At 51.4% G+C, this 16414-nt stretch overlaps 9 protein-coding genes across 9 annotated transcripts; 6 read left to right on the forward strand and 3 right to left on the reverse strand.

Moving 5' to 3' along the window:
* Positions 1–245: 245 nt before the first annotated feature.
* Positions 246–1130, reverse strand: ACHE_30865A (Tm-1-like ATP-binding domain-containing protein; the record flags this gene model as incomplete). The annotated part of the gene is made up of 1 exon (XM_043277530.1): positions 246–1130. The coding sequence occupies one exon, from the start codon at positions 1128–1130 to the stop codon at positions 246–248; it is 885 nt and encodes a 294-aa protein (XP_043135400.1).
* Positions 1131–1281: 151 nt separating this feature from the next.
* On the forward strand, positions 1282–2609 carry TM1 (TIM-barrel enzyme family protein; the record flags this gene model as incomplete). Its single annotated transcript, XM_043277532.1, has 3 exons — positions 1282–1759; positions 1813–1958; positions 2010–2609. The coding sequence occupies 3 exons, from the start codon at positions 1282–1284 to the stop codon at positions 2607–2609; spliced, it is 1224 nt and encodes a 407-aa protein (XP_043135401.1).
* A 203-nt stretch (positions 2610–2812) lies between these two features.
* On the forward strand, positions 2813–3747 carry ACHE_30867S (SDR family NAD(P)-dependent oxidoreductase; the record flags this gene model as incomplete). The annotated part of the gene is made up of 2 exons (XM_043277533.1): positions 2813–2864; positions 2915–3747. The coding sequence occupies 2 exons, from the start codon at positions 2813–2815 to the stop codon at positions 3745–3747; spliced, it is 885 nt and encodes a 294-aa protein (XP_043135402.1).
* A 215-nt stretch (positions 3748–3962) lies between these two features.
* ACHE_30868S (uncharacterized protein) lies at positions 3963–4621 on the forward strand (the record flags this gene model as incomplete). Its single annotated transcript, XM_043277534.1, has 2 exons — positions 3963–4207; positions 4282–4621. 2 exons carry the CDS (start codon positions 3963–3965, stop codon positions 4619–4621), a joined length of 585 nt encoding a protein of 194 aa, XP_043135403.1.
* Positions 4622–4831: 210 nt separating this feature from the next.
* On the reverse strand, positions 4832–6792 carry SUR1 (C2H2-type zinc finger protein; the record flags this gene model as incomplete). Its single annotated transcript, XM_043277535.1, has 5 exons — positions 4832–4938; positions 4993–5083; positions 5135–5211; positions 5265–5405; positions 5457–6792. 5 exons carry the CDS (start codon positions 6790–6792, stop codon positions 4832–4834), a joined length of 1752 nt encoding a protein of 583 aa, XP_043135404.1.
* Positions 6793–7790: 998 nt separating this feature from the next.
* Positions 7791–8233, forward strand: ACHE_30870S (uncharacterized protein; the record flags this gene model as incomplete). Its single annotated transcript, XM_043277536.1, has 2 exons — positions 7791–8024; positions 8072–8233. 2 exons carry the CDS (start codon positions 7791–7793, stop codon positions 8231–8233), a joined length of 396 nt encoding a protein of 131 aa, XP_043135405.1.
* Positions 8234–8476: 243 nt separating this feature from the next.
* Positions 8477–12230, reverse strand: PRP5 (DEAD/DEAH box RNA helicase; the record flags this gene model as incomplete). The annotated part of the gene is made up of 5 exons (XM_043277537.1): positions 8477–8751; positions 8834–11203; positions 11264–11657; positions 11724–12029; positions 12087–12230. The coding sequence occupies 5 exons, from the start codon at positions 12228–12230 to the stop codon at positions 8477–8479; spliced, it is 3489 nt and encodes a 1162-aa protein (XP_043135406.1).
* Positions 12231–12649: 419 nt separating this feature from the next.
* ACHE_30872S (HMG-box domain-containing protein) lies at positions 12650–13727 on the forward strand (the record flags this gene model as incomplete). The annotated part of the gene is made up of 3 exons (XM_043277538.1): positions 12650–13234; positions 13293–13595; positions 13650–13727. 3 exons carry the CDS (start codon positions 12650–12652, stop codon positions 13725–13727), a joined length of 966 nt encoding a protein of 321 aa, XP_043135407.1.
* Positions 13728–14170: 443 nt separating this feature from the next.
* On the forward strand, positions 14171–16012 carry ACHE_30873S (cytochrome P450; the record flags this gene model as incomplete). The annotated part of the gene is made up of 4 exons (XM_043277539.1): positions 14171–14354; positions 14407–14811; positions 14868–15859; positions 15929–16012. 4 exons carry the CDS (start codon positions 14171–14173, stop codon positions 16010–16012), a joined length of 1665 nt encoding a protein of 554 aa, XP_043135408.1.
* Between the last annotated feature and the right edge of the window lie 402 nt (positions 16013–16414).

The following is a 16414-nucleotide window of genomic DNA, read 5'->3' on the forward strand; positions in this document are numbered from 1 at the left end:
CATTTGTTTCAACATGATGACGATGTTACGATAACACACGGGCTCTTTATCAACTTAGAGCTCAAAAATTTTTGTCCTCAACGGCAAGACAAAAGTGGCATATATGGGGTTTTGTTTTAGGTTTTGTTTAGTTGTACGGGCGGCCTGGAGTATGTTTGCATTCAACAAAGCTTACAGGGTATTTCTTAATAAACAATGTATAATGATGCATACTTTCAAATACGTAACTCGTAAGTTTTGTGTATCTAAGGCAGCTGCATCAACTCGAGCAGCGATTCAGCTACTGCTACAGCGAACCCTGGATCGTTAATGGCGCGGGTATCCCGTCGAATCTCAATCGGAGTCTCAGCAAGCTCTTGCTCAAGCGTATCAAACAACACCTTATCGGCTTCAGGATCATGGAACGCCTGCCCAGGCACATCCAACATACTAACACCCCCAGTGGGCAAAACAAACCGGACCTTCTTCGAGTTCTTTGCACCACGCAACTTCTCTCCAATAAACCTTGCAATCCCACGGCATTCTTCCTCTGTCGTCCTCATCAGCGTAATGCTGGGATTATGCTTATACAACTTCCTCCCACCATCCCCGAATTGCGTCGGAACACTCTCTTTCGTACCAAAATTCACCATGTCACATGCTCCTACACTGATAACCTGCGGGATCCCCTTCGCAGCAGCAGCGGACAATCGTCCCGGGCCAGCTGATAAAATACCGCCAACCAACTCATCTGCGACCTCAGTGGTCGTTAGGTCGATGATAGCGTCGAGCTGGGACTCAGAGATGAGACGCTCCATAGCCTTTCCGCCAGCACCGGTGGCATGGAAGACGTAGATTTCGTATTTTCCTGGGTGCTGTTCATCGAAGTATTCACGAACCCGATCAACGCAGGGCGTCGTCACTCCGAACATAGTTATACCAATCCTTTTCTTCCCTCCACCACCATCCTTATTTCCCGTAGCATTCTGGAGATAATACCCAGCCATACCAGAAATAGCACTCGCCGCATTCCCCAAAATTCTCTCGAGAACCCAATTCCTCCCCGCAATATCAACAACACTATACATCATCGTGATATCAGTCTCCTCAACATACGACTTCACATCACCAGATGCCATCGTCGAAATCATTAATTTCGGAAACCCGACGGGTAATGCATTCTGCATTATTCCCGTTGCAAGTGATGTCCCGCATGATCCGCCTATGCCGATTGCGGCGTGGATGGCGTGGGATTGGTAGAGATTGGCGACAGTCGTTGTGGCGAGTGCGAGGACTTGTTTTATGTATTCTGGGCGGGAGAGATTCGATACGTCAACATTGGTATTGGAGGAGGAAAGGAGGTCGTGGTGGGTTATTGTGATGTCGGGGTGTGTGGTTGGGGAGCGGCCGAGGTCGAGGAGCATGACTTTGCTTTTGGTAGCGTTGGGGTTGGTGAGGATTTTGTCACGGACGAAACGGAGTTCATCGAGCTTGGTATCGCAGGTTCCTAGGAGGAGGATTGTAGCCATTGTGTTGTGTTGTGTTCTTGTATGTGGTGGTAACTGTATAGCGGAGGAATTGTCTATAAGGGCTTCAGCTGCGGGGCTGAGGATCCCCTCAATTATTTTATCATCGTGCTTTGGACATTTCACGAGACCCCTTACACTCCCCACACTTCACAGAGTATACAAGATGCCCCGTCCAACAACCCGCAAAGAAGTCCTCGACAGTCTTCGTAAGACTATTGCCGATGGCTCCATTGTCGTTGGAGCAGGAGCTGGTACCATCCCTCCCCAGGACAGATACGGACGACGGCAAAAACTGATGATACAGGCATTGGCCTCTCTGCCAAATTCATCGAGAAGGGAGGCGCTGACCTCATTCTCATCTACAATTCTGGTCGTTTCCGCATGGCCGGACGAGGCTCGTTGGCTGGGTTGATGCCGTACTCGGATGCTAATCAGGTTGTGGTTGAGATGGTACGCACCTACATCTTGCCCAATGTATCGAGTAGAAGCTAACAAACGAAGGCAAACGAAGTCCTCCCCATCGTCGACAACACCCCCGTCCTCGCCGGCGTCTGCGGCACCGACCCCTTCCGTACCATGCCCGAATTCCTCAAGCAACTGAAAACCATCGGCTTCGTCGGCGTCCAGAACTTCCCCACCGTTGGCCTCATCGACGGTAACTTCCGCGCAAACCTCGAAGAAACAGGCATGGGCTACGAAAAGGAAGTCGAGATGATTCGCATCGCCCATGAACTTGACCTCGTCACTACGCCCTACGTCTTCAATGTCGATGAAGGGGAGCGTATGGCCCGCGCCGGCGCTGACGTCATTGTTGTGCATCTGGGTTTAACGACGAGCGGAACAATTGGCGCGCAGACGGCTGTGACGCTGGATGATGGTGTGAGGATGGTGCAGGAGGTTAGGGATGCGGTTGTCAAGGTCAATCCGGAGGTTATTGTGTTGTGTCATGGGGGGCCTGTTGCAGAGCCGGGAGATGCGGAGTATGTACTTAAGAGGACGAAGGGGGTGCATGGGTTCTTTGGGGCGAGTAGCATGGAGCGATTGCCGGTGGAGAGGGCAATTTTGGAGAATGCGAAGGCGTTTAAGAATTTGAAGGTTTAGCGTCGGAGTCTGCGGTTGTATATAGATCTGCCAGAGCGGGTAATTGATGGTTTCCTAATTGGGAATTAACCGTGATATAACCGAAGAGGGGACAACGGGTTTTACCCGGAGTACAATTTATCAACTGTTCTTTCTCTCTTTTCTTCTCCTTCTATCTCTTTTTCTCTTAATTGAGTTTCAATTGCAGTCGTACACTGAACAGAATGTCCCGCTCATTGGAAGGGAAGTTTGGCATTGTCACCGGCGGATCGCGGGGTAAGTATACAATCCACTTCTTCTACAGGATACACTTTTAACAGGTACAGGAATTGGCGAAGCAATCGCCCACAACCTCGCCTCCAAAGGCTGCTCTCTTCTGCTGAACTACACCTCAGAATCCTCTCGCGAACGCACCGAATCCCTCTGCAAAACCCTCTCCAGCACGCACGCCATTGTCTGCCACGCAGTTCAAGCAGACCTCTGTGACACTCAAACCGCAGCCAACACCATTCTTTCCGCAGCGAAGGAACACTTCAGCAAAGATGGCAAATTTCAAATCGACATCCTAATCAACAACGCTGGCGTCTCAAAAGACCGCTTCCTCAACGACGAAACCAAAGGCCCTATCGACCCAGACTACTTCTACTGGCAATACAACGTCAACGTCCTAGCTCCTCTCCTTCTCACGCAGGCCGCTGCCCCATTCCTTCCCCAAAACCGCACCGGCCGCATCGTCAACATCTCCAGCGTCTCATCCTCCCTAGGCTTCACGGGCCAATCCGTCTATGGCGGCACAAAAGCTGCCCTCGAAGCAATGACACGCACCTGGGCCCGTGAGCTTGCTGACTGCGCCACCGTCAACGCCATCAATCCTGGCCCCGTCGTCGGGGACATGTACTTTGCAACTGGCGAGGCGTTCTGGCGCCAGATGCAGGGGTATATGGATGCGACGCCGCTGAGTAAGGTGCTTGAAGGTGATGAGAAGATGGCTAGTTTGACAGAGGAGCAGAAGACGGCGATTCAGGAGAAGATGGATGGGAGGAGGCCGGCTTTTACGAGTGAGATTGCGGGGGTGGTGGGGATGTTATGTACGGGGGATGGGGGATGGTGTACGGGGAGTGTGGTTTGTGCTAATGGGGGGATGAGGATGGGCATATAAGCTCTCTGTATCCGAAGTGTGTTGTAGATAAAAATAAAATATCAATTGCTCAATGCATTCAGACAAACACAGTTCTCTATTTAGTATGATATCACGTGGAACAATGACATCACAATACTCAAACCGCCTCTCGACCTCACCCAAATATCAACACATAACACAACACCAACATCTACTCAATATCTATAACCAATTGACCGCTCATATTCTACGAAATGTCTCTCCGAACAACCCGTCTGACATCCCTGCTCACCCGAGCAGCCGCGAGAGCACCATCCACAACACTCCGTCCGTTCCTGGGAGCTTCAGCATTATCTGTCCAAATCCCCAGCCAAAGCTCAAGGCAGACGCAACCATTCCCCTTACCAATCTCAAACCAAGTCCAAACTAGAGGCTACGCCCTCGGCGCCACAACCGGTAAATCTCAAGCCGATCTTCTCGTCGACGAGTTACAGGAATTGTACCCTTCCCCCATCCTCATCATCCCACTTTCTCTTCCCGCCCCCAACAAAACGGCACTAACACCAAACAAAGGTACGAAGTTGCAAAAGACGAATTCGAAATCGCAACCGACAGCACCGACAACGCCACCATCTACGCCGCCTCCGACCGTGAATCCTGCCGCGACGCCCTAAACCAGCTCCTCGCAACCTACTCCCTCTATACATCCTCTGAGATCCGGTCCACGGCCGAATCGCACCAGCCACAGCAGGCGCAGCCGGATGATAGTGGGATGGATGCTGTGGGGACGGGGTATGATCCCGGGGATATTGAGCCGGCGGTGAGGGAGGAGGTTAGGAAGAGGGTCGGGCAGAGGGTTAGGGAGTTGGATAATGCGGTGGGATTGTTGGAGGATAGGGCCCAGGCTGATTGATTCTTTTACCTTTTTACCTTTGGGGTTGGCTTGATTGTGTTATCTAACTACATATTGTAGAATAGGACATTAAGAGTATATTGGGTCTATCTATGTGGCGGTGACGCCAGTATAATACTCATATATTCAATAGGTATCATAGCCATGAACCAAATTCAATGTTTTAGAAACCGGAACGCCGAACCCTCATTAGCGTGCATCGTATACCAACTAAGCGATTATCCCGTACGAAAGCGCGAATTCATCAGTCCCGGGTGATGTGGAAAAAGGCGGCATTTCTTCCTTGTGTGTGGATTTAATGTGTCGTTTGAGTTGATCTATGCGTTGTCAGTATAATTGATTGTAAAAAAATACAGGAGCGGGTGACATACCAGGTCGTGTAAAGCTCTTACTACACCCCGAGAAGTGACACTTGTGTCGTCGTTCGCCGTGTGTGAGGCGGTGGCTTGACATATTGGAGGACTAGCAAGGTTAGCTTTTATTTTCTTAATACTAATGGGAACAGGAACTTACATCGCCAGTTTGGAAATTGCACCCAGGGTAAGTGCATTTAAATGGCTTTTCTCCAGTGTGTGTCCGCGAATGGGTTTCTGTCATTGTCAGTTATGTTGTTGCAGAGAGTAAGGACTGGGAGAGGGCATACTCAGTTCACTGCTGTCGGTAAACGTCTTCCCACAATCTGTGCACTTGTACGGCTTCTCGCCCCGGTGGCTTCGTTCGTGCCTGTCTAAAGTGGCTTGTCGGGCAAACACCTTGCCGCAGACGGAACATTTAAAGTTTTTATCTATATCATTTAGTACCAGACCAATCACAAAAGAAAGGGGAAGTGACGAACAGTTGCTATGCGTCAAAAAATGCCCCTGAAGCTTTGACTTTTGTGAAAACGGCTCGTTCGGTCGGTGACACCCCTCCCAGCAGCAATAGTAACCATTACCCTTAGCTCCATCCACGGTGGACATATGGCCGGAGATGAGATGCCTCTGGAGAGCACCTGAATCGGCAAACGTAGCCCCGCAAGAATGTTTAATTCCGTGAAGGGTGGTTGTCCATTTGCAGACGTGAATCTCCCGATCAACAGGAGAGAACTCTGGGCTGGTGATCACGGATGAGGCGCCGCCATCTAGTGGCGGAGGGGTCTCGCCCGGACTGGAGATCAAATGGGAACTGATGCTCGATCGAGATTGTCGCAAGTAGGGAGAGTATGGGTGGGCATGGCCGTGGGCGTGGATACGACAGCGATGGTGAGAACGGCAGGGTCCTTTAGCTGGGGCACGACCGCCCGCGTTGACCGGTTTTGGTTGGTGGCGGTGATGATGGTGACAGTTGCTATCATTGTTGGTGGTGGTATTGGTGTCGACATTATTATTATGGGTAGTGTGATTGAGGTGATGGTTTTCGGCGTGAAAGCATGAGAAGAAGGCCGATGTGTCATTCAGGTGGTAATTGTGCTGACAGTGTTGCTCTTCTGGGATCGGGCAACTCGACAGGTCCGGACACATGCCCAGCATGTGGAAAACATCCGCCGGGTTAACTCCATTCTGCACAGGATACGACGGATGCACCGAGTGATGAAAATGACAGTTATTGAAGTGATTCGGAACATGCGAGTGGCAATGAGCCGCTGGGGTAGACGAGTACGGGGGAAGGAAGGAGGACGAGTCGATAGGATTAGGGTGGTGAGAAGAAGGGCCTATGTTAGCCGGAGCCGGGGGGTCTGTGTGCTTTGACTGCTCAAGCTGACTGTGCTCAAGAGTCGAGGAGAGAAGATCACTCGTCTCCAGATTCAAGGGGGCACTCAGCCCTAAAAACGATTCCAAGCCGTGGTCGGCATTGTTCTCGGTTCCATCGAAGCAGTGGTCTTCAAAACACACAGGTTCGTCACTCCTGCAGTTATCATCGCAATGTGATACGGAACACGCATCAGATTGATCGCAATCAACGAATCCATCGCATACCGACGGACAAGTGATGGAACAGTTATCCGCACAGTCATCCACCTCGCAGCAAGTCTCATCCACATCGCACCGGGACAAGGTATGATGTTCCTCTCCGGGGCAGACAGGCTCAGGCTCTTTCTCCTTGGGGTCTGATGTATCGTTAGACTCTTTGCCATCGAGGCGGAAACCCTCCCAATGGCACTCAAGGCAGTAGTCGTCCTTGTTCTGAGCCATTGCGCAAATCTTGCAAAATCTTCCGGGGCTAGTCCAAAGGAAAGAAGGGCACACGCGAGCAAAGCTCTTGTGCCTTTGGGGATCAGGATCAACGGAGATCTTGCAGACGGAGAGTCCTCGGTGAAAAGACTAAAAATCTAACAAGGTTAACCATCAGTCTTAAAACTGATATCGACCTGAATGAACACACCTGTAGCTAGAGGACCTTCAGTACCAACGACAGCCAGTATGAAACAGAGGATTCAAAAAAGCGAAAGTGAGTGTGGACAGTGCTTCAGTCAGATAGCCGATACATCGGAAAAGACAGCAGCAAGCAAGACTTCAAAACGTGACCGCCGCCACTCAACTTCTCGTAATGAGGACCTTGGGAGCTTTCCCTCTACAGGTGGGGGGAGATGCAAGCAACAGGAACACTCTCCATCGTCGACATCACCACCGAATCACGACTGTTAGAATTGCTACTCTTTCCTTTTCGGGCGAGGGGGGGGGGGGGGAATTGACCCTGGGCGGACAACAGCGGCAATTTGGCTGAGGACCTTGTGGACGGCGGAGAGCGGAGGACCTTGGGAGTGAGCCAGGCGGCCAATCAGAGGGCGGCTGATTGGGAGATGATGCAACATCGGGCTATGCGCTTGACTAGCCCGATTGAGTTGTTAACCTGGTTTAGGCGAGTCAATTTCCGCTAATTTCTGTCACGTGTACAACGCCTCGTTTGTTACTGCATAAGAGCGTTGTGCATGCAGCACAGTCCGCTGTTGCATACCTTGGATTCTGGATACCTTTGATACTTTCGACATCTTCCAGAGCACATCACCGCTGGTCTGCTCAGTCAGAATCGCATACTCCGTCCTCGTTCCCGACACCCTTTAATCAGCCAGCACCCGACGGCTGCCTAACACCACTGCGACTGCGATTGCGACGAGTCCAACTACACCTTCCTTCACATATTCACAACTACCATCCTCCTATCTGCGCATTCTGAATAAACATAGACCACAATGGGAAACATTTGCTCCCGCTCCGCAAACAAACCCGACGACCCTTTCTCCCACCCCGGCCGCTCCCTCGCCTCCTCCGCACCCTCCCAACACCAGCATCACAACCGCGCCCCCTCCGCCCGCGCGCCAAACAACCAAAAGCCCTTCACAGTTCCAGGGCGGACACTAGGTGGCGGTGAAGAGGGGCCGGGGACGGGGATGGATGCGCGGACTAGAGCGGCGTTGGCAGCGCAGGTATGTCCCTTTTCCCGTGGTGGTAGGACGCAAGCTAACGAGTGCAGGCACGAGCGGACGCAGCGCAATCGTCGAATAAAGGAAAGCTCGGGACGAAGTTGGCGGCGCAGAAGTCCATGACGCAGGCGCAGGCGTTGAATGAGGCGAGCCAGTCTGAACGGGCTGCTAGAGATGCGGATGGGGCGGCTGAGGCGAGGAGGTGGCAATGAGTCGTTGGTTTGGTATACTCGAGTATACATGTTGATGATGCCGATACGAAAGCGTATTTGATTTTATTTTAGATGGGTTTTGCTTGTTGGTTCTGGTTATTGGCGGGTTCGCGCATATGCATTCATTCTAGCGCTAGCGGAGCTATGGAGTTATGGTAAGGTGCGTTTGGTTGCAATAGAAATCACTTGAATGTCCAATATAATACACTTGGTATACTGCATAAAAAAACCAGGCGAAAAGGATTAAACAACGTTATACCGTCCTCCCACCGGCGCCCTCGATTCACTATCCGCAGCTGCCATCGTACCCTCCTTGAGCAACCGCATCAACTCGCGCATCGCATTGGTAACTGACAACTCAGTTTCACCCTCAACAAGAATATAGAGCTTGGGGTTCTCGCCCGGTGCAGGTCCCTTGCCCGCCCCGTAGAAGCTTCCCTTGGTTGTAATCGATGTACCCGTCGCTTCGAGAATCTTGGCCACGTTCGTGCGGTTGGTGACGGCCCATCGTGCTTTTTCTGTTGGACAAGTGTATTAGCAATTGATTCGTGTAACGATGCAAACAATAATGTGAAAGAAAGAAAACGGGAAGGGACTTACGAGGAAAGTCGTTGATCTCCAGAGTTGCGTGGAACGCTCCCGCATCCGGTCCACGGTTATCAATGGGCACACCGGATCTCATCACACCAGCCTTGCTCAAGCGTGCGTGGATATCAGCAACTGCAGAGCCAACCTTGTCCAATGGGTTCTTCGACGCGCTGGCCGGGTCCCTCTCAGTCCGGTGAACAGTGATCTTGCCGTCCAGATCGATGCCCTTGGGAACGCCTGGTAATGCCGCGGCTGATTGTACCTGTGAGACGACCTTGTTGAATTTCTCTTCGGCCTTCTCATTCTTCTCTTCCTTCTCATCTTCCTCTTCGCCTTCGTCGCCGGTCTTGTATGTTTTGCGTTCACGCATTCGTGCCGCATCTCGTTCCTGATCCAGTCGCTCCAGACCTTTACCGCCAAAGCCCGACGTACTAGTGCTCTTCTTCTCCTTTCCGGCTCGAACCTTCTCCAGGAATGAATCTACCAGTTTTTGAACGTCTTCTGGCACATCTTGTCCGCTCTGTTTCAATGCCTTGGCGATGTCCACAGAGTATCGGTCCTGGTCTTCCGTCAGGAAGGTTACCGCGGTACCGGTGTTACCAGCACGACCGGTCCGACCAGCTCGGTGAACGTAATCTTCCAAGTGATTGGGTGCATCGTAGTTCACAACGAGCTTAAGCTGCTTCACATCCAGGCCACGGGCCGCAACGGAGGTGGCGACCAGTACGGGGAAAATGCCCGCCTTGAAGTCCTGAATTGTCGAGTCACGATCCACTTGATCTTTGCCTCCGTGGATGGACATGCAAGGATAGCCCTTGCGCATCAATTCACGGAGAAGGGTATCGGCGGCCTCTTGACGATCCACGAAGATCAGGGCTCGAGCATCTTCATTCTGCTCGTCGTCATACAGATTGCCCAGCAACTCGAGAAGTCGCACGAACTTCTTGTCTTCGTTGCGGACCTCGACAATCTGCGTGATCTCAGGTGCAACAACGCTCTTGCCTCCAACAACAATCTCAACTGGTTTGGCCAAAGTCTTGCGAGCAAGACCCTCCATGTTTTTCGGGAAAGTTGCTGAGAATAACACGGTTTGACGGTCGGGTCGTACATTTGCCATAATTTTCATCACCTGAGGTTCGAAACCCATGTCAAACATACGATCTGCTTCGTCCAGCACCACGTAGGTAACTCGCCTCAGATTGGTGACTCTGCCTGCATTCGCAGCAAGCAAATCGATCATCCGACCCGGAGTACACACAATGATTTCGGCGCCACGCTTGAGATCCGCAATCTGGTCTTTAATCGGCGCACCTCCATAAGCACAGACTGCCCGAAGACCTAGAGCTTTCAGGAACGGTTTGCAGTCCTTGTGGATTTGAGTGGCCAGCTCACGGGTAGGAGTCATGATCAGACCGATGGGTCCCTCCATATTCTCCAACGGCCTCTGGTCTTTGATGTGCCGGAACATGGGTATCAAAAATGCAATGGTCTTTCCGGAACCTGTCTTGGCTACGCCAATCAGATCACGGCCACTCATGATTGCTGGAATCGCCTGAGCCTGGATTGAAGTGAGACTTTCATAGCCGAGCTTATCGATGACGTCCAAAGTCTGCACGCCCAACCCACACTGAGACCACTTCTGCACAGGCTTGGGAACATCAACTCCCCGTACTTTGATCCCATCAAGTTCCAGCCGCAGGCTTGCTGCATCCTCTTCGGACATCTGGGCCAGGTCGGATGGCTCCGTGTAGAACTTCTTTCGGAAAGCCTCATATTCAGCCTTGGCGTGGTCAACTGTAGGGATGTCCTTCTTTTTCTTGGTCTTGTTCGCAATGGCAAGGAAGTCATCAGCATCACCATCCCCCACCGCCGTCATGTCGTACTCGTCCGCAAAGATGGCCTCTGGCTCCTGTTCCTTCTGTTTGGAAAATTTGGCGCCAGTGGTCTTTTTGGGCGGACCCGAATCCGCCAATTCCGACATAAATGCGTCCAAAGGATCAACCTCCTCCTCTTGTTCCGCCTCTATGGACTCTTTGGGTTGATGGGAGACGTCTTGCATCTCGACATCTCCGTTGGGCTGACCATTGGACTGCACCTGGAGTAATCGCTCTTCTCGTCTTTCAGCGGCCGCCCTTGCTGCAGCTGCATTTTCTTCTTCGGTCCCGCCCTCTTGCATATCGACATCGTCGTCTTCATCATCTGCCGCAGGAACGGTATCCTTTGCATCATCTAATGGGGGAGTAGGCAGCTTCTCTAGTTTCCTTCGTGTGGATTCTTCTTCGCCAAATCCAAGTGTCTTGGTGGCGGACGGTTTCTCGGTGTCTGCGGAGGGTCTGGAGCCTAATCCAAATCCACCAACATTGCCCTTTGCTTTGAAGGCAGCTTGACAGAGAGTCAGCATCAGTTTTAGATAAGCATCAGGAAAAAGCGGGAAACACTTACATGAAGACGCAGCTGAGGGCACACTCGGTTGTGCAGCAGATGCCTTGATAGCTTGCGGAACCGCAACATCCTCGCCAAGTACGGCGGGAGCAGCTGTAGTTGGTGTGGCGTTTTTGGCAATCGCCTTCGGGTCGAATTTTCGAGTGGGTACGGCAGACGTGGCCTCGATAGCTGGTGCAGCAGTGGCATGGGGTACGTTCGCCGTTGGCAATGCGCCAGATTTTCTGTCTATTTCTTCCAGTATGCTCTTCGCGCCACCAGATTCAGCTTGTTCTCGTTGCTTCCGCTCCTTCTCCGCAGCTTGTTTTTGCTTCCATGCTTCCAACTTGGCTAGTCTTTCGGCTCGTTTTCCTTCGTCCGTGGGAGCTGCGGCGGGTGTGGATGGTTTCGAGGCCTATTGAAAGGGATTAATGTTAGAAACAACCAACCATACTAGTTACAGTAAGAATGGATGACATACCGGTGAATTCCTGTCCGAAACACGGTCACGGCTATCATCCCGTCTAGACTTGTGCTTCAAGTCAGCAGAATCGTCTGTCCGTCTCCGAGCCCTGTTGCGGGAATCATCTCGCTTGCCTCGGTAGTCTCTCTCGCGACTTCTCCGACGGTAATCGCGGTCATCATCTCTATCTCTGGAACGCCGACGGTCGCGAGAGCGCTCTCTCCGACTAGGTCTGTAGTTGGGTTCGTCCCGATAATCATCGCGTCTATCTAACGAGCGGTCACGTCTCCGGTATAAATCACGGTCACGTTCACGGTATCGCCTCTGTATAATCGAGTTAGAAAACTGAGACGAAACTGGAAAGGAGAACCATTGACATACCCCCGGGCTGCGAGACCGGCGATAACTGCGTCCATCATCTCGCCTGCTTCGCTCATAGCGATCATCATCTCTGCGACTTCGCTTGGACGAAGAGTATGTGCTGCCTACAGGTGATGGTGAGCGAGAATCCCCGTGGCGAGCCATTGTTGCAGGGCAACGATGAGTGAGTATTACTGGGACTCAAAAGCAACTTGAGTGCGGTAGTTAGGATAACAGAGCGAGTGAGTATGGTTACCCTTGGTTGAATTGCCGGCGGAAATGGGACCAAATAGCAAGACTGTCGACGTTGTTCCTGGAGTGGCTAACGCTGTTATTTCCTTTTGGAAAAGTCCCGAGGTGGTTATCAGTCATGTGACATGGCATTATCGATAGAATCACGTGCCGCAATTTCCCCGATTCGGGACCAATCAAACGAAACGGGGGACGCGAGCTTCACCTCCCGCTTTCCATCCCTGCCACAACAGGAAGCTAGTCCAACGTTCATTGTTGCTTTTGCACATCATCCACTAGCACCTGCAGAAACACTTACCTACTGCGGTCTAGTTTCAGTCATTTGTTAAAAAATGGTCTTGAACGTGGCTTCGCGGGGTGCAGGTGCTTTCCGGCCCCTTCACCTTGCTAAAGTCCTCTTTCATCCTCGTGTCGCTTTCATCCACGGCCACGCTCGACGTATCTCTCCAGCTACTAATGGCCTTCTGTTGAACCCAGCTACCAAGGGTATCTTTCCTGTGGGAGTGCGTGCTGGTAGTCTGATCAACTCCTACGCTACTACTGCTGGTCGTGGTCGTTCCAAGCCAGGAGCTGAGAAGAAGACGACCAAGAGCACCAAGACTGGCAAGAAGGCCGCCCCTAAGAAGAAGACAGCTAAGAAAACCACGACCACGTCCAAGGCTAAGGCCAAGCCCAAGCCGAAGAGGAAGGTGTTGACGGAGAAGCAGAAGGAGGCCAAGAAAGCTAAGGAGTTCCGCGAGAAGGTTAAGGAGCTCAAAGCCACTGCTTTGGAGCCTCCAAAGAGGCTCCCAGAGCAGCCTTGGACTGTCACCTTCCAGGGTGTGTATCCCGAAGCTGCGAAGAACAACGAAAAGGGTGTGGCGTCGTTCAAGGCCGCCGTGGAATTGGCGAAATCGATCAGCCCGGAGCAGAAAGAGGTTTGATGGCCCCAGATCTATTTCCTGGCTTCGGACACCGGCTGACTTCGGTAAACAGAGATATGTTGCTGCCGCCCATGCCAACAAAGCCTCCAACATTGCCGCCTACGACGAATGGCTCAAGAAACACACTCCTTTGCAAATCAAAGAAGCGAACCACGCCCGCCGGAGACTGGCACAGCTCGGAAAGGCTTCTCTTCCCCAACTTCACGATGACAGATTGGTCAAGCGCCCGAGAACAGCATACCTCTTGTACTTTACCGAACGGTTCGAACATGGCGATTTCAAGCACATGGGTGCAAAGGATATGATTACTCGGGTGGCAGAGGAATGGAAGGGTTTGACGGATGCCGAAAAAGTGGTATGTAGCTACGCGGGACTCCTTTCATCAACGAAAGCTAACAGAAGGATATAGAAATACCAAAAACTGCAGGCGAATGACATTGAACGTTACAGGAAAGAGTACAAGCAGACATATGGTCAGGATGCTTGATTAATTGACCTCGACATAGATCGGTATAGGCCAAAAGGATTTTAACGCACGTCACGGGCACTGTTTTGTATTTTGTTAGGCGCAAGGATCACTATGTTTACGTTTAGTTGACTACGGTCTTGAGGGTGTTTTTGAATTGTCTTTTAATGAACTGTATGCTGTTATGTGCTCCATTCAGTGCTTATTGCAACATGTATGCCATTAGCTTGCTTTTTTATAATGATCCTTGAAATGCAACTGCAAGTAAAATTTGTAGTGACAGACCAGCCCAACCCCATGCATCAGCATGAATCCGCAATAATATCCTTCAAACCGGTAAATATTCCTTTCAACTTGAGGGAACAATAAAGTTCTTCGAAGCAATTACAGTGTGATTAGTAATACATAGCGAGAGACACTCGGTCCATTCGCTCGACAACTGAAGCAGCACCGGACAGTGGAGGATGGCTTTTCGCATGCTTATACTGGCCCTGGCTCCCTTGCTAGCCTTTTATCTGTACGATAGGTTCTGTCATATCCGTTTAAAGCAATATGCTGGTTTTCCACAGTTGAAGCCGTCCTTGCCCTGGGGCCATCTAAAAGCTTTGCATGAGTTCATTGCCCGCGGTAAGACCGATAGACATATTGGTGAGTTCCTCTCAATACCCAGATGTAAATGGACGTGTACTGACATATATAGACATTGTGTTCCTCGAGATCAAAAGACATCTCGGCAATGCGCCCCTATTCATTTTGGACCTTCGGCCCGTCCAATACGTGCTGTGCGTGGTCGGGAACCACGAAGTGGCCGAACAGATCTCGAAAAGCACCAAGAGCTTTCCGTATAGCATGCATAAGTCACCAACGATGCGGCTGTATGAACGCTTACTTGGTCCGAGATCCATCTTGACTGCCGAGGCTGAAGAATGGAAAGGCCTTCGCAAGCGATTCAACCCTGGCTTTGCGCCAAAGCATCTCGTGACGCTCTTGCCTGCGATTATGGATAAGGCAGGGCAATTTTTGAGGAACCTTGACCGATATGCTGCCAGTGGCGAGGCTTTTAGGTTGGATAAACTGTGCAGCAACCTCACGTTTGACATCATCGGTGAGTTATGCTTGCTGGTCGGTCTGACGAAGGACGGCTCTGATGTTGTAAATTAGGCGCGGTGACCATGGGCATTGAATTCAATGCCCAGCTCGACGAGGAGCACCAAAGTGAATTTGTCCAGCTCTATCGTGAACTGACCGCCAGTTACCAAAGCGGCAGTAGTAGCAACAGGAGCGTGCAGTGGACCTGGCTATTGAGCCCGCGAACAGCTCTACATCGACGACAATTAGATCATCGAATTGATCTGCTGCTGAAAAAACACATTCAAAGTGTCTTCGCGGAGCGGCAGCAATCTGAGAGTACCGGGAGTAGAAAAGACCGCAGTGTGCTTTCTCTCAGTCTCCAGGGAGCCGATGATCTAGACTCCAATATATTAGACCAGACTTGCGACCAACTGAAGAGCTTCCTTTTCGCCGGTCACGACACGACCAGCATTGTACTGCAATGGGCGTTTTACGAGCTCAGTCGCACCCCGCACGTCCTGCAGGCCATCCGGGATGAGCTTGATGGGATATTTGGAGTTGACTCTGGCATTGGCCAGATGCGAGACAAGCTGTGCTCTTCCCAGGGTGAGGAACTGATTAGCCGCATGTACTACGTGTCCGCTGTGATCAAGGAGATAATGCGACTCTATCCACCCTCTGGGACAGCGCGGTATATGAGCCCTGGCTCCGGATTCACTGTCCAACTTCCGGACGATGGAGGTACTCTGTGCTTGGACGGGATGGTTGTGTATAACTGCGAGACACTCGTGCATCGCGACGAAGCTGTGTACGGTGACACCAAGGATGATTTTATCCCGGAGCGCTGGCTCGACAGCAACACTCACCGGACACCGCCCAGTGCCTGGCGACCGTTCGAGCGGGGTCCGCGCAATTGCATCGGACAAGAATTGGCGATGTTGGAGGCGCGGGTGATTATAGCATGTGCCGTTCGACGATATGACTTTTCTAAGGTTGGACTGGGAGCTGTAAAGCGTGATGGCCAGGCAAGACCGGAATTGAACGACAAGGGGCAGTATGATGTGGAATCGCCGTTGTATAACGTAGGTTATCTTCGCGTTTTTTAAAGATCGGATTGGATTGCTAACTATGTATCACTACATCTGGAACAGATAATGCAAGTAACAGCAAAGCCGGTTGATGGCACGAGGATGAGAGTTTCAACTGTCGGGCACGTTGGGGGTGTCAGTCCTTGATCCGCACGTCCAAAGTACCACTCTCGCGTGAGACTTACATACAAGTACTCTGTACTCTGTACGTTGCGTGCGTATACACTGCGTGTATATACATTTCTCCGATGCAGATGGCTATCTTCAGATTGTCCCAAGACGCATAATGTGGGATGATAATGCCCCGGGATGAGTCAACGTCTACATTCAGGATAGTTAAAAAATTTGTAGCAAATGCGAATTCAGACCTGGTGATCCGCCCTGCAATGCTTGACAACTGGCAATTCTCCTCGTGCCAGCCATGATTGGCGACAGGGCGCTGTCAAAGCCCGGGAGTGCTGTTACTCCTCTGATGCGGTGAGGATGGAATATGTGTCGTCGCTGGGATTCGATATCCTGTAAATAATAACCTGTCCTAATAAATTCGTA

The sequence above is a fragment of the Aspergillus chevalieri genome, chromosome 3, assembly GCF_016861735.1.
Source record: "Aspergillus chevalieri M1 DNA, chromosome 3, nearly complete sequence".
Lineage (NCBI taxonomy): Eukaryota > Fungi > Ascomycota > Eurotiomycetes > Eurotiales > Aspergillaceae > Aspergillus > Aspergillus chevalieri.